Source organism: Mesoplodon densirostris, chromosome 19, assembly GCF_025265405.1.
Source record: "Mesoplodon densirostris isolate mMesDen1 chromosome 19, mMesDen1 primary haplotype, whole genome shotgun sequence".
In the NCBI taxonomy this organism is placed as follows: Eukaryota; Metazoa; Chordata; class Mammalia; order Artiodactyla; family Ziphiidae; genus Mesoplodon; species Mesoplodon densirostris.
Window position 1 is genome coordinate 15,836,006 of NC_082679.1, and position 12,407 is coordinate 15,848,412.

Below are 12,407 nucleotides of genomic sequence, written 5' to 3' on the forward strand. Positions count from 1 at the left end.
TTATTGCTTCTGCATTTATTAATTGGAATTCTTCTGTAAGGAAGGGCTCTCCCTACCCCCTTTCCCATTCATCTATTTATTCAACGATTTGTTTCTATCAGTATGGGCTATTTATTTATGTATTCTATGAGTTATAGTCCAAAAATATCATTGTTTATTCTGCTGTTCAAATTGCTTATTGGGAAAGCTTTGGCCATTTGGGAACACCTTCAGGTTGTATATATATTCACAATGTTGTGCAGCCATTATCAGTATCCATTTCCAGAACTTATTCATCATCCCAAACAGAAACTCTGTACCTATTAAACAATAACTCTCTACTTTCCCCTCCGCCCTGCCCCTTGTTACCTCTTTTCTACTTTGTCTCTATGAATTTGACAATTCTAGGTATCTCATGTAAATGTAGTCATGCAATATGTAGTTTTAGGTTCATTCATTTATCAGAATTTAATTCCTTTTTAAGACTGAATAACATTCCATTGTATGTATATACCACATTTTGTTTATTCATTCCTCTGTTGATGGACACTTGGGTTCTTTCTATCTTTTGGCTATTGTGAATAATGCTGCTCTGAGCCTTGGTGTACAAGTATCTGTTTGACTCCCTGTTTTCACTTCTTTGGGGTATATACCTAGGAATGAAATTGCTGGATCAGCTGGTAATTGTTATGTTACTTTTCGAGGGCATTTCTTAATTTTTAAGAGTCTTTTATAAATTGTGAAGATCATCCCATTATCTATGATATAAGTTTCAAATATTTTCTCTGTCACTTGTCTTTTGACTTTGCTTTTGGTGTTTTTTGTTCGTGTGCAAGTTTTTTGTTTTGTTTTTCACCTTTACATAATGGAATTTATCAGTCTTTTGATGCTTTTGGATTTTGAGTCATTATTTTTAGAAGGTTTCCCTATACCTAGATTATAAAGTAATCTACCACATTTCTTCCAGTTTTTGTATGGTTTCTATTTTAACATTAAAACTGTATTCAGAGTTTATTCTGGTATATGGTGGTATAACATATGGATCTAATTTTATCTTTTTCCAAATGACTATCTAATCCCAACATTATTTATTATAAAAACTATTCTTTTCTCCTTTGAGATACCACCTTTATAATAAATTCAATTTCCATATAAACTGTAGTCTATTTCTGGCCTTTCTATTGAGTTCCATTGGTCTGTCTCTAGAATCCAATATTTATTCATCAAGCAATCCATTATTGCTACTATGTGCTAGGATTTGGTGACAACGGCTAGTGAAAAAGGCTTTATTTCTGCCTTTGGGGAGGTAAAAAAACAAATCAACAGATGAGTAAGTAAATGAAACTCTTAAGTACAACTGATGAAAGTGTTATGACAATAGGACACACGTTGTGGGAGAGAGAATCAAAGTATACACTTAGGGTTATCAGGCTGAGAGCTTTTTGAAAGTATGAGTTTTAATCTGAAACTTAAAGAGAAAAGCAGACATACAAAGGGCCCAGGACAGGATTCCCAATAGATAGAAGAACCTGATGAGAGGTCTAAGATGGAAAAGACCTACATTTATTCTAGATACTCAAAGGAGGGCTGTGGTTTGTTACATAGGGAGGAAAGGGGAGAATATTCAAAAAATGAAGATGCATTGTCCTTGGTGGAGATAGAGCGACAGAGCGACAACAAAGACAAGCAGGGACCTGCTTTGCCAAGAACCTGTGAACCATGGCATTGAATTTAGAATTTATTCTAAGTGCAGTGGGGAGGCTGTGAAAAAGTTTAAGCAGAGATTTTCATTTTGACTGACATCAGCATCATATGGTAGAAAGTGCTAAAAATATAGATGCCTTATTTGTTTGAAATGCCCTGAATAGGCAAATTCACAGGGACAGAATTAGTGTTTCCCTGCCATTAGTGATTGCCAGGGGCTGGCAGGAATGAGGAATGGGGAGCGGCTGCTTAATGGGCACAGGGTTTCTTTTTTATTTTTTTTAAATTGAAGTATAGTTGATTTACAATATTGTGTTAGTTTCTGCTATACAGCAAAGTGATTTACATACACACACACACACACACACACACACATATACATATATATATACACACACACACATTCTTTTTCATATTCTTTTCCATTATGTTTTGTTATTATTTTTTGCGGTACGCGGGCCTCTCACTGCTGTGGCCTCTCCCATTGCAAAGCACAGGCTCCGGACGCGCAGGTCCAGCGGCCATGGCCCACGGGCCCAGCCGCTCCATGGCATGTGAGATCTTCCCAGACCGGGGCACAAACCCGCGTCCCCTGCACCGGCAGGCGGACTCTCAACCACTGCGCCACCAGGGAAGCCCCTCCATTATGGTTTAATTTCAGATATTGAATATGGTTTGCTGTGCTATACAATAGGACCTTGTTGTTGATCCATTCTATATATAATAGTTTACATCTTCTAGTCCCAAACTCCCAATCCAGCCCTCCCCCGCCCTCCCCCTTGGCAACCACAAGTCTGTCCTCTATGTCTGTGAGTCTGTAGCACAGAGTTTCCATTTGGGGTGATGAGAGTGTTCTGGAATTAGAAAATAGTGGCAATGATTGCAGGACACTGGGAATGTACTGCAAACCATGGAATTATACACTTTAAAATGGTTAAATGGGAAATTTTATGTTATGTGAATCTTCAATTTAAAAATATATATATATTACTTTTAAAATATGTGTAGATATGTATGTATACACATGTCTTGGCCCTACTCCTGTAGATTTTGATTCAGTGTGGGGTGCTGTTTGGACATTTGTTTTGTTACAAGGCTTCCTGGATGTTCTGATCTCTATCAAACGTGAGAACCACTGGCTTAATTTATTTTCTTGCCCCTTTCTGGCACTATATGAGCTCTTATCATATTTGTGCTTTCATGTGCTTTTTAGAAATTGCACAGCAATATTTGAGACTTATAGAAGCAATTCACCTATTATGGTTATTATTTTTATTTTGTCTCTGTAGTCTCCTGTATAATTTTTAAATTTCTCTTAGAAGAAGAGAACAAGTTGTATTTACTTTTTTTTTATTTTTCAGACTTGGAGTCCAGGTGTGATAAATTTCTACAAAAAGATATCTTTGAAGTGGAGTCATTCGATTGGGAGCTGATGGAAAGCCTTACATGCTGTGCTTTTGAGGGCTCCAGTTTTAGAGGTGACTGGGCATACAAAGGCCAGTTTGAAAAACAACAAGTAAATCATGAGTGCTCTTTCAAACAAGTGAAAATCACCTATGGAAACATGCCCACTTTTGAGCATCATACATCCCTCACCCTACATCCCAGCAATGAGACTGGCGAGAAACTGATTGAATGTAATGAATGTGGGAAAGCATTTAGCCGTGGCTCACACCTTATTCAACATCAGAAAACTCATACGGGTGAAAAGCCCTTTGAATGTAAGGAATGTGGGAAAGCCTTCAGTCGTACCTCGCACCTTGTTCAACATCAGAGAATTCATACAGGTGAGAAACCTTATGACTGTAAGGAGTGTGGGAAGGCCTTTGGTCGTACTTCAGAACTTATTCTACATCAGAGACTTCATACTGGTGTCAAACCCTATGAATGTAAAGAATGTGGAAAGACCTTTAGACAGCACTCACAACTTATTCTGCATCATAGAACTCATACAGGTGAGAAACCCTACGTATGTAAAGACTGCGGCAAGGCTTTTATTCGCGGCTCACAACTTACTGTTCATCGGAGAATTCATACAGGTGCTAGACCCTATCAGTGTAAAGAATGTGGGAAAGCCTTTAGACAGCATTCACAGCTTACTGTACATCAGAGGATTCATACTGGGGAGAAACCCTATGAATGTAAGGAGTGTGGCAAGGGCTTTATTCATAGCTCAGAAGTTACTCGACATCAAAGAATTCATTCTGGGGAGAAACCCTACGAATGTAAAGAATGCGGGAAGGCCTTTAGACAGCATGCACAGCTTACACGACATCAGAGAGTTCATACAGGTGACAGACCCTATGAGTGTAAAGATTGTGGGAAGGCCTTTAGTCGTAGTTCGTACCTTATTCAGCATCAAAGAATTCATACAGGTGACAAACCCTACGAATGTAAGGAATGTGGGAAAGCCTTTATTCGTGTTTCACAACTGACTCATCATCAGCGGATTCACACTTGTGAGAAACCCTACCAATGTAGGGAATGTGGAATGGCCTTTATTCGTAGTTCACAGCTTACTGAACATCAGAGAATTCATCCTGGTATCAAACCTTATGAATGTAGAGAATGTGGGCAGGCCTTTATTCTTGGCTCACAGCTCATTGAACACTACAGAATTCATACTGGCTAGAAAGCCTTGATGTTAGGGATGTAGGAAAGCCTTTATGTGGAATTTATGCCTGACTCAATATTAGATAATGCATAAGGTAATGTAATTATTGTCAGAGAACCTTCATTTGTCACCTCCATTATGGAACATCAGGTAACTCATACCAGAAGAAAATTCAATAAACATGGGAATTCTTTTTGCCTCACACTCACTGTTTACTAAGTATCAGAGATCTTACACTGAAAAAAGATTAATATGAATATAGAAGAGCCTCCTGTTACCACCCAAAATATGTTAAACGTCTGAGAATTCCTAATAGAAAATGACCCTATTCAAACATTTTGTGACTGTGCCTTTCGCCATATACCTTACTTAACATTATCTCACTTCCAGCAATTACTGACTGTATAACATTGGGCAAATTATGCAATGTCTGTGTTCCTCAGTTTACTTATTTTTAAGCAGTGATAATTATATGTACCTAATAGAGTTTCCGTGAAGATTGTCAGATATTTTATATAAAGCCTATGCTCAATAAATACTATTGTCATTAATTAATAACTGTATTACTGTTAAGGAGTTCATATGAGAGGAGGGCCTTATGAATGTATCAAATATCCAAAGCCTTCAAAACCACTTGTTAGGATAATTCATTCTGAAAAACAGTAGTAAAGTATAGTTATCATGAGAAGATCTTCATTTAAAAGGTTGTAAATTTTGAAGAATAGAAATTAAAAGAAGAGCAGCTGAAAGAAATCTGCCCATTTAGGAATCTAAAACCACCTCCAAGTATAACTTCAAAAGAATCCAACTAAAATTACAAACTAGAAATGAATGGCAGTGAATTCTGCATATCAAAACCAGTTCAGTGTAACCAAAGCTGTACTCCTGTCAGAACCCAAGGATTAAAGGTAGGGGCTTTGGGACTTCCCTGGTGGCATGGTGGTTAGGAGTCCACCTGCCAATGCAGGGGATACAGGTTCAAGCCCTGGTCCAGGAAGATCCCACGTGCCGTGGAGCAACTAAGCCCATGCGACACAACTACTGAGCCTGCGCTCTAGAGCCCGCATGCCACAACTACTGAGCCCACGTGCTGCAACAACTGAAGCCCGCGCACCTAGAGCCTATGCTCTGCAACAAGAGAAGCCACTGCAACGAGAAGCGTGCACACTGCAACGAAGAGTAGCCCCCAATCACCACAACTAGCAAAAGCCCGCATGCAGCAGCGAAGACCCAATGCATCCAAAGATAAATAAATGAATTAATTAATTAAAAATTAAAAAAAAAAGATAGGGGCTTTGTTCTGTAAGTAGATCTCCAGCACCTACTCATTGCCAGTCACATATTAAACGCATTAAATGAACGGTCAACCCTAAAAGTTAGGGGAAATTACCACATAAACCCAAGTCAACAGTAAGAACGATTATTAAAAAGAAAAGAAAAAAATGGGACTTCTCTAGTGGTCCACTGGTTAAGTCTTCAAACTTCCACTGCAGGGGGCGTGGGTTTGATCCCTGCTCAGGGAACTAAGGTCCTACATGCTGCATGGTGCAGCCAAAAAATATAAAATCAGAAACAACAGTAGACTTAATCTGAAGGTTATTTAACAATATAATAGACAATTGACAACTCTAATATAGAAAAAAAACATTTAGCAGTATGAATGAGGAAGGGATGGATTTTTAAAAAGTAGCAACTATGCATGACTTTATACATTTAGAAATCTAGAGAGAATGGATTTTTACAAAAATAATCAAAATTGGTTCAAGAATATGTGGGATTTCCGAACAATCAATGATTGTGGAAGGACATAAAAAGTCATCAAAGCTCTGTCCCTTTAGAGAAAACAATTTTTTTGTTTTGTTTCGTTTTAATTATTTTTGGCTGTGTTGGGTCTTCATTGCTGTGTGCAGGCTTTCTGTAGTTGTGGTGAGCGGGGGCTACTCTTCGTTGCGGTGCACAGGCTTCTCATTGTGGTGACTTCTCGTTGCGGAGCATGGTCTTTAGGCATGCAGGCTTCAGTAGCTGTGACGCATGGGCTCAGTAGTTGTGGTACACGGGCTTAGTTGCTCCGTGGCATGTGGGATCTTCCCGGACCAGGGCTCGAACCCGTGTCCCCTGCATTGGCAGGCGGATTCTTAACCACTGTGCCACCAGGGAAGTCCCAAGAAAACAGTTTAACATACAAAAACCTTAAGGAACAGATAATCCCTGAGAGAAGCTTTACAATTCATCTTCAAGGCTAAAAAATTTATGATAAAAAACTCAACAAGAATAACTCCTGAAAAACAAATTGTAGATAATAATTATCATTTGTGAAGATAAATATAAATAAAATTCCAGCTAATTTAATCCAGTCTATGAAAATTAATTTTAGATGGAATGTCTGGAACTGCACCTATTCTGGATTAAATATGTTTTTAGAATTTTGATGTTGTAACTCCAGGATGTGACAGTGACGGGGGAAAGAGCCTTGATCCAACTCCAGGGACATCCAGATCAGGGCTTGTGAATGACTCTGAGTAATCTTTTTTTTTTTTTTTTTTTTTTTCTTTTTGCGGTATGCAGGCCTCTCACTGTTGTGGCCTCTCCCGTTGCGGAGCACAGGCTCCGGATGCGCAGGCCCAGCGGCCATGGCTCACGGGCCCAGCCGCTCCGCGGCATATGGGATCCTCCCAGACCGGGGCACGAACCCCTATCCCCTGCATCGGCAGGCGGACTCCCAACCACTGTGCCACCAGGGAAGCCCTAGAATATTTTTAAAAAGAGAAACTTCCTTTCAACTGCTGTTTGGTTATCCATGTTACAATAAGGAAAGGCAGGGTAGATGCTTCTTTCTTTCTCCTTATTGGCTTTCAAAATAATGAGTTGGTTCCCTAACATTCTGCCATGGTAATCACTGAGTTTAGAGGGGTGTGTATGTGAATCATATTCAGTATGTTTAAACCTATTTAAGTTGTACTCTCATTGATGCTCAGATTGTTCCATGTGTGGTTTGTGGGATCCTCTTCCATTTGATTCCTGTGTCCTTTTGATATGACCCTGCTAGTCTTTGATCACTTGCCTGCTATCTGCCACAATAGGATGTTCCAGGCTCATCTTGTTCATTTCCTAGCTCCCACCTTGAAGTAGCCATTTTCCAAGGAATCCTTTTTCCTTCGGGTATTTTGGTACTTTCCAAAATGGTATTTGGAAACTGCAGTCACTAGGTGTGCTTCATTCTCCTGGTTGGACATTTTTTTAAGTAAATATACATTTTAGCCTGTTTTATACACATTGCTCAAGTGCCTTCAGGTAGATGGTGCATCTATGCGTCTGCCCACTTTAGAAGAGATCCCAAAGTACCACATTCATCTAACCCTAAGAAAACATTTACTGAAAGTTCACCATTTGATGGGTGAAAAATGGAAAAGTCGCTTTTGTTTTCACTTGCATTCCTTTGATTATGTAATAGAGGTGACCATTTGTTTACATATTTGCTGACCATTGGTATTGCTTCCAGCATGGTGCCTAAAATATAGTAGGTGGTCATAAATATTTGTTAATTGAATAATTGAATGTTCATATCCTTTATCCATTTAATATTGAGGTAGTCATATTTTTCTTCCTTAAAAGAGATGTTTTTGAGAGGAATAAATGTGTATAAAATTCCTAGTACAATGCCTGAAATTCACCAAGTGTTAGTTCCCTGCCTTGCTGTTTGCCTATATTGTCATTCACGCCTCTAATTTGGCTTATTTTCTACTTTAAGATAAAGAAATTGAGAGTCAGAGAGATTAAGTAGTTTGCCTAAGGCCTCTTAACTGGAGAATCCTAATTTCAAGGACAAGGGCAAGATAGGGTAGAGTTTCATATGTACAAATTTCAGAATGTATGACTAAAAAGGAAAAAAATCAGTGTTTTTTCAGATAATCTATAAACTGCAGTCAGTTCATGGCCGAAACACAGAAAGTGGCAATGCTAGGATCAAAAGGATGAAAGAGCTTAGTAAGAATGGGGTTTTGGTTTTTTTGTTTGTTTTTGTTTTGTCCTTATAAAAAAGTAGAAATGCTCAAATAGAATATAGAGAATATAGAAAATGAGAGGGAAAAATATTGTTGTGGTACCTTAAATATAAATGTTATCATTTTTGCATATTTCTACCTTCTAAGTTTTTAAAAATTCATGCTTTGTCTTTATTATGGAAAACTTCAAACATACACAAAAGTAGAAAGTATAGTACAGTGAACCCTCAATATTCTCATCACCCTGCTATAAAAACTGTCAGCCCATGGCCAGTGGTGTTTGTCTACACTCACATCTACTTCCTCTTTCATTGGATTCTTTTGAAAGTTGAACTCAGACGTTAGTTATATGATGACATCTGAAAGTATTTCAGTAATTATCTCTTAAAGAGACTTTTAAAAAATATCAGTTGGGGGGACTTCCCTGGCGGTTCAGTGGTTAAGACTTCGCCTTCCAATGCAGGGGACGTGGATTTGATCCCTGGTCGGGGAACTAAGATCCCACATGCTGCAGGGCAACTAAGCCCACACGCTCGAGAGCCCACGTGCCGCAACTAATGAGCCAGTGCGCTCCGGAGCCCATGCACCACAGCTAGAGAGCCTGTGTGCTGCAACTAGAGAGAAGCCCGCCCGCCGCAACGAAACAATCCCGCATGCTGCAACTAAGACCTGATGCAGCCAAGTAAATAAATAAAATAAAATACCAGTAAGGGAATTCCCTAGTGGTCCAGTGGTTAAGACTCCGTGCTTTCATTGCCGAGGGTGTGGGTTCAGTCCCTGGTTGGGGAAATAAGATCCCACATGCCGTGCAGTGCGGCCAAAAAAAAAAAAATTAATTAAAAAAATATATACAGGGACTTCCCTAGTGGCACAGTGGTTAAGAATCCGCCTGCCAGTGCAGGGGACACGGGTTCGAGCCCTGGTCCGGGAAGATCCCACATGCCGCGGAGCAACTAAGCCCGTGCGCCACAACTACTGAGCCTGCGCTCTAAAGCCCGCGAGCCACAACTACTGAGGCCGCGTGCCACAACTACTGAAGCCCTCGCGCCTAGAGCCCATGCTCCGCAACAAGAGAAGCCACCGCAATGAGAAGCCCGCGCACCACAAGGAAGAGTAGCCCCCGCTCACTGCAACTAGAGAAAGCCCGCGCGCAGCAACGAAGACCCAACGCAGCCAAAAATAAAATAAAATAAACAAATTTATTTAAAAACATATATATATGCATATCAGTAAGAATTTATAGTCCTGGGCCATTAGTAGGGAAGACAATAAAATTTTCTACCAAATCCCCCTGGTTTAAGCTGATTCTCATTGTGATCGCAGAGGAAGTTGTTTCATATGTATTAGGAGAATTAGAAACTTAGGAAAAGGTTTTCCTAGAAACAACATTGTTTTCCAAAGTTCTCTCTTTTCTTTTCAAAAAAAAAAATTTAGGTGCAATTGTGAAATGTGAAGTGTTTTTTAAAATTGTTTGTTTGTATTAAACAAAATTGACTGACTTGGTACAACTCCTAACTATAAGATTTCTACATCTTTGATGTGTTGAGAATTGTATCTGCTTCTTTACTCCTAGGAGGCAGTCAGATATTTGTTGAATGACTGAGTTAATAAATTAGGCAAATGATAGAATATTTTTATGGGTGGTGAGAAGATGTAGGTGGGGAACCTTCCCTTTACAAAAAAAATTTTTTTCTTTTAAAGATATAGATGTGAAATTTCACACTTAGAAGTCACCATGCGGGGGTGGGGGTGGGGTGGGAGGAATTGGAAGGTTGGGATTGACATATATACACCATTGATACTACGTATAAAATAAATAATTAATGGGAACCTACTGTATAGCACAGGGAACTCTACTCAGTGCTCTGTGGTGACCTAAATGGGAAGGAAATCCAAAAAAGAGGGGAAATATGTATATGTATAGCTGATTCATTTTGCTATACAGTAGAAAGTAACACAACATTGTAAAGCAACTATACTCCAATAAAAATTAATTTAAAAAATAAATTAAATAAAATTATCATTATTAATCATGAAAAAAAAAGTCATCATGCCTTAAAAAAAAAAAAAAAAAAAGAGGGAGAAGTCACCATGTCTTAAACCCTGGCTGAAGAATTTCACAAGTCATTCTGAAGAATTCACATATCAAACTTTATTTCCAAAATTAAAATATTTCATCCTTATTAGATTCATAAGCAACATTAATGATGGACGAGGTTGCTTTACTACTCCAGCTAGAATCCCTCAGGCATCTCAAGTGTAATATCTAAAGCCAGGTTTATAATTCCACTCCCCCCAACTTACAGCTCCAAAGTCCTCTTTTGCTTCCACATTTCTAATATATCTTCTCTAATGATGTACCCAGTTCTGGTACCTTATCTTCCACATTTGAAATATTAGCTTTAGAATCAGGCCTGGACTCTGTCACTAACTAGATGATGATAACCTAGCCTCCCTAAGCATTCATTTGGGGCTCATAATAGTACCTCATGGAGCTATCATGAAAACTTAAATGTGAAGAACCTGGCAGAGTTACCAGCACAATAATATGAATAAAATCAGAAAGGAAAGTTTGATGTTACATAAGAACTGAAAGTTACTTAAATAATTGCAGGCATACCTAAACTGAGCCATTCCTAGTCATATAAATAAGTTCTTCTAACTGTCTTTTCTCTCAGCAAATGGCCCCCATTTCCCACCCAGCTACTCAGGGACCATCCTTGGCCTCCCTCTCCCTGGTTATTTTGAAATCTCTTTTGCTTCTACCACTAGGACATTTCTGGAACAGACACACCCCTTCGCTGAGTACCATGAAGAGGTACTTAAAGGTGATAAGCCCTGCAGCCAGAATTCCTGAGTTCAAATTCAAGCATAGCTACTTTACTTGCCAAGTGGCCTTGAACTAGTTTCATTATTTGTATCGAGGCAGTAACTTTCAAGTGAAGATATAAATAATATATGCTTAGAACATGCCAGGAACATAGTAAAGGTTGAGTACATTTACTTTTATTTCAATTCAGTTCAACTATATTTATTGAGCACCTACTATATGCCAGGCACTGTTCTAGGCCCTGGGGATACAGCAGTGAACAACACAGACAAAAAGCCCCACCTTCATGGAGGTTGTATTCCAACGGGGAGAGAGACCAACAAAATGAGTAGATTTTGTAGTGTGTTGGAAGGTGTTATGCACTGAGGTGAAAAAAGGGCAGGGTAAGGAGATCAGGAATGGAAAGGAGGTTGCAATTAAAGTGATTACTAGTTATTGTCATCACCAAGTATTTAATAATTATCTATTTATATATGTTAATACTTATACATGTTTCTTATTAATTAATGAACTTGTTACTATTTCTAGTTACTAAGTGCTACTTGTTATGTAGTATAATCGGTGATCTTTTTTTTTTTTTGCGGTACACGGGCCTCTCACTGTTGTGGCCTCTCCCCTTGTGGAGCACAGGCTCCGGACGCGCAGGCTCAGCGGCCATGGCTCATGGGCCCAGCCGCTCCGCAGCATGTGGGATCTTCCCGGACCGGGGCACAAACCTCTGTCCCCTGAATCGGCAGGCAGACTCTCAACCACTGTGCCACCAGGGAAGCCCTCAGTGATCATCTTTTATCATTGTTACGATTTTTATTATTGTCTTAAGTCAGCCCTCAGACATCCCTTATCTTCCACCAGAAAGCTGGATCTAGGGACTTTCCTGGTTGTCCCGTGGGTAAGACTCAGCATTTCCACTGCAGGGGGTGTGGGATTAATCCTGGTCAGGGAACTATGATCCCACATGCTGCACAGGACAGCCAAAAAAAAAAAAGCTAGGTCTAAAACCAAATATAAGTATGTTACATCAACAGTCTTCGCTCACTTAAGGAATAGAGGCCAAGCTCCCTGACCTAGCTCTAAGCCTCCTCCTCTCACTCAGCCTTGGATCTATGCCCTGCTTAGCGCACCAGCTCCAGCTCTTAGCCCTCCCTCTGGAACTGCTTAAGCCACTTGCAGCTCATCCTTGCAGCACATTACTTCCTGTGATGTAATAACATGAGAAACAGACAAGGTCACTCTGTGACCTCATGTGAAATAAGAGAGAATGATGCTCTGCAACCATACA

The 12,407-nt window shown here is 39.5% G+C and overlaps 1 protein-coding gene across 4 annotated transcripts in view; it reads left to right on the plus strand.

The window, feature by feature from the left end:
• ZNF565 (zinc finger protein 565) overlaps window positions 1-4,813 on the plus strand; it is a 109,467-nt gene extending 104,654 nt beyond the window's left edge. For all 4 annotated transcript variants that reach the window (XM_060084835.1, XM_060084838.1, XM_060084837.1 and 1 more), the window contains one exon: window positions 3,045-4,813. In XM_060084835.1, coding sequence (XP_059940818.1) covers window positions 3,045-4,315 — 1,271 coding nt within the window. In that variant the 3' untranslated portion in view covers window positions 4,316-4,813. The remainder of the gene's footprint in view (window positions 1-3,044) is intronic.
• The last annotated feature ends 7,594 nt before the right edge of the window (window positions 4,814-12,407 follow it).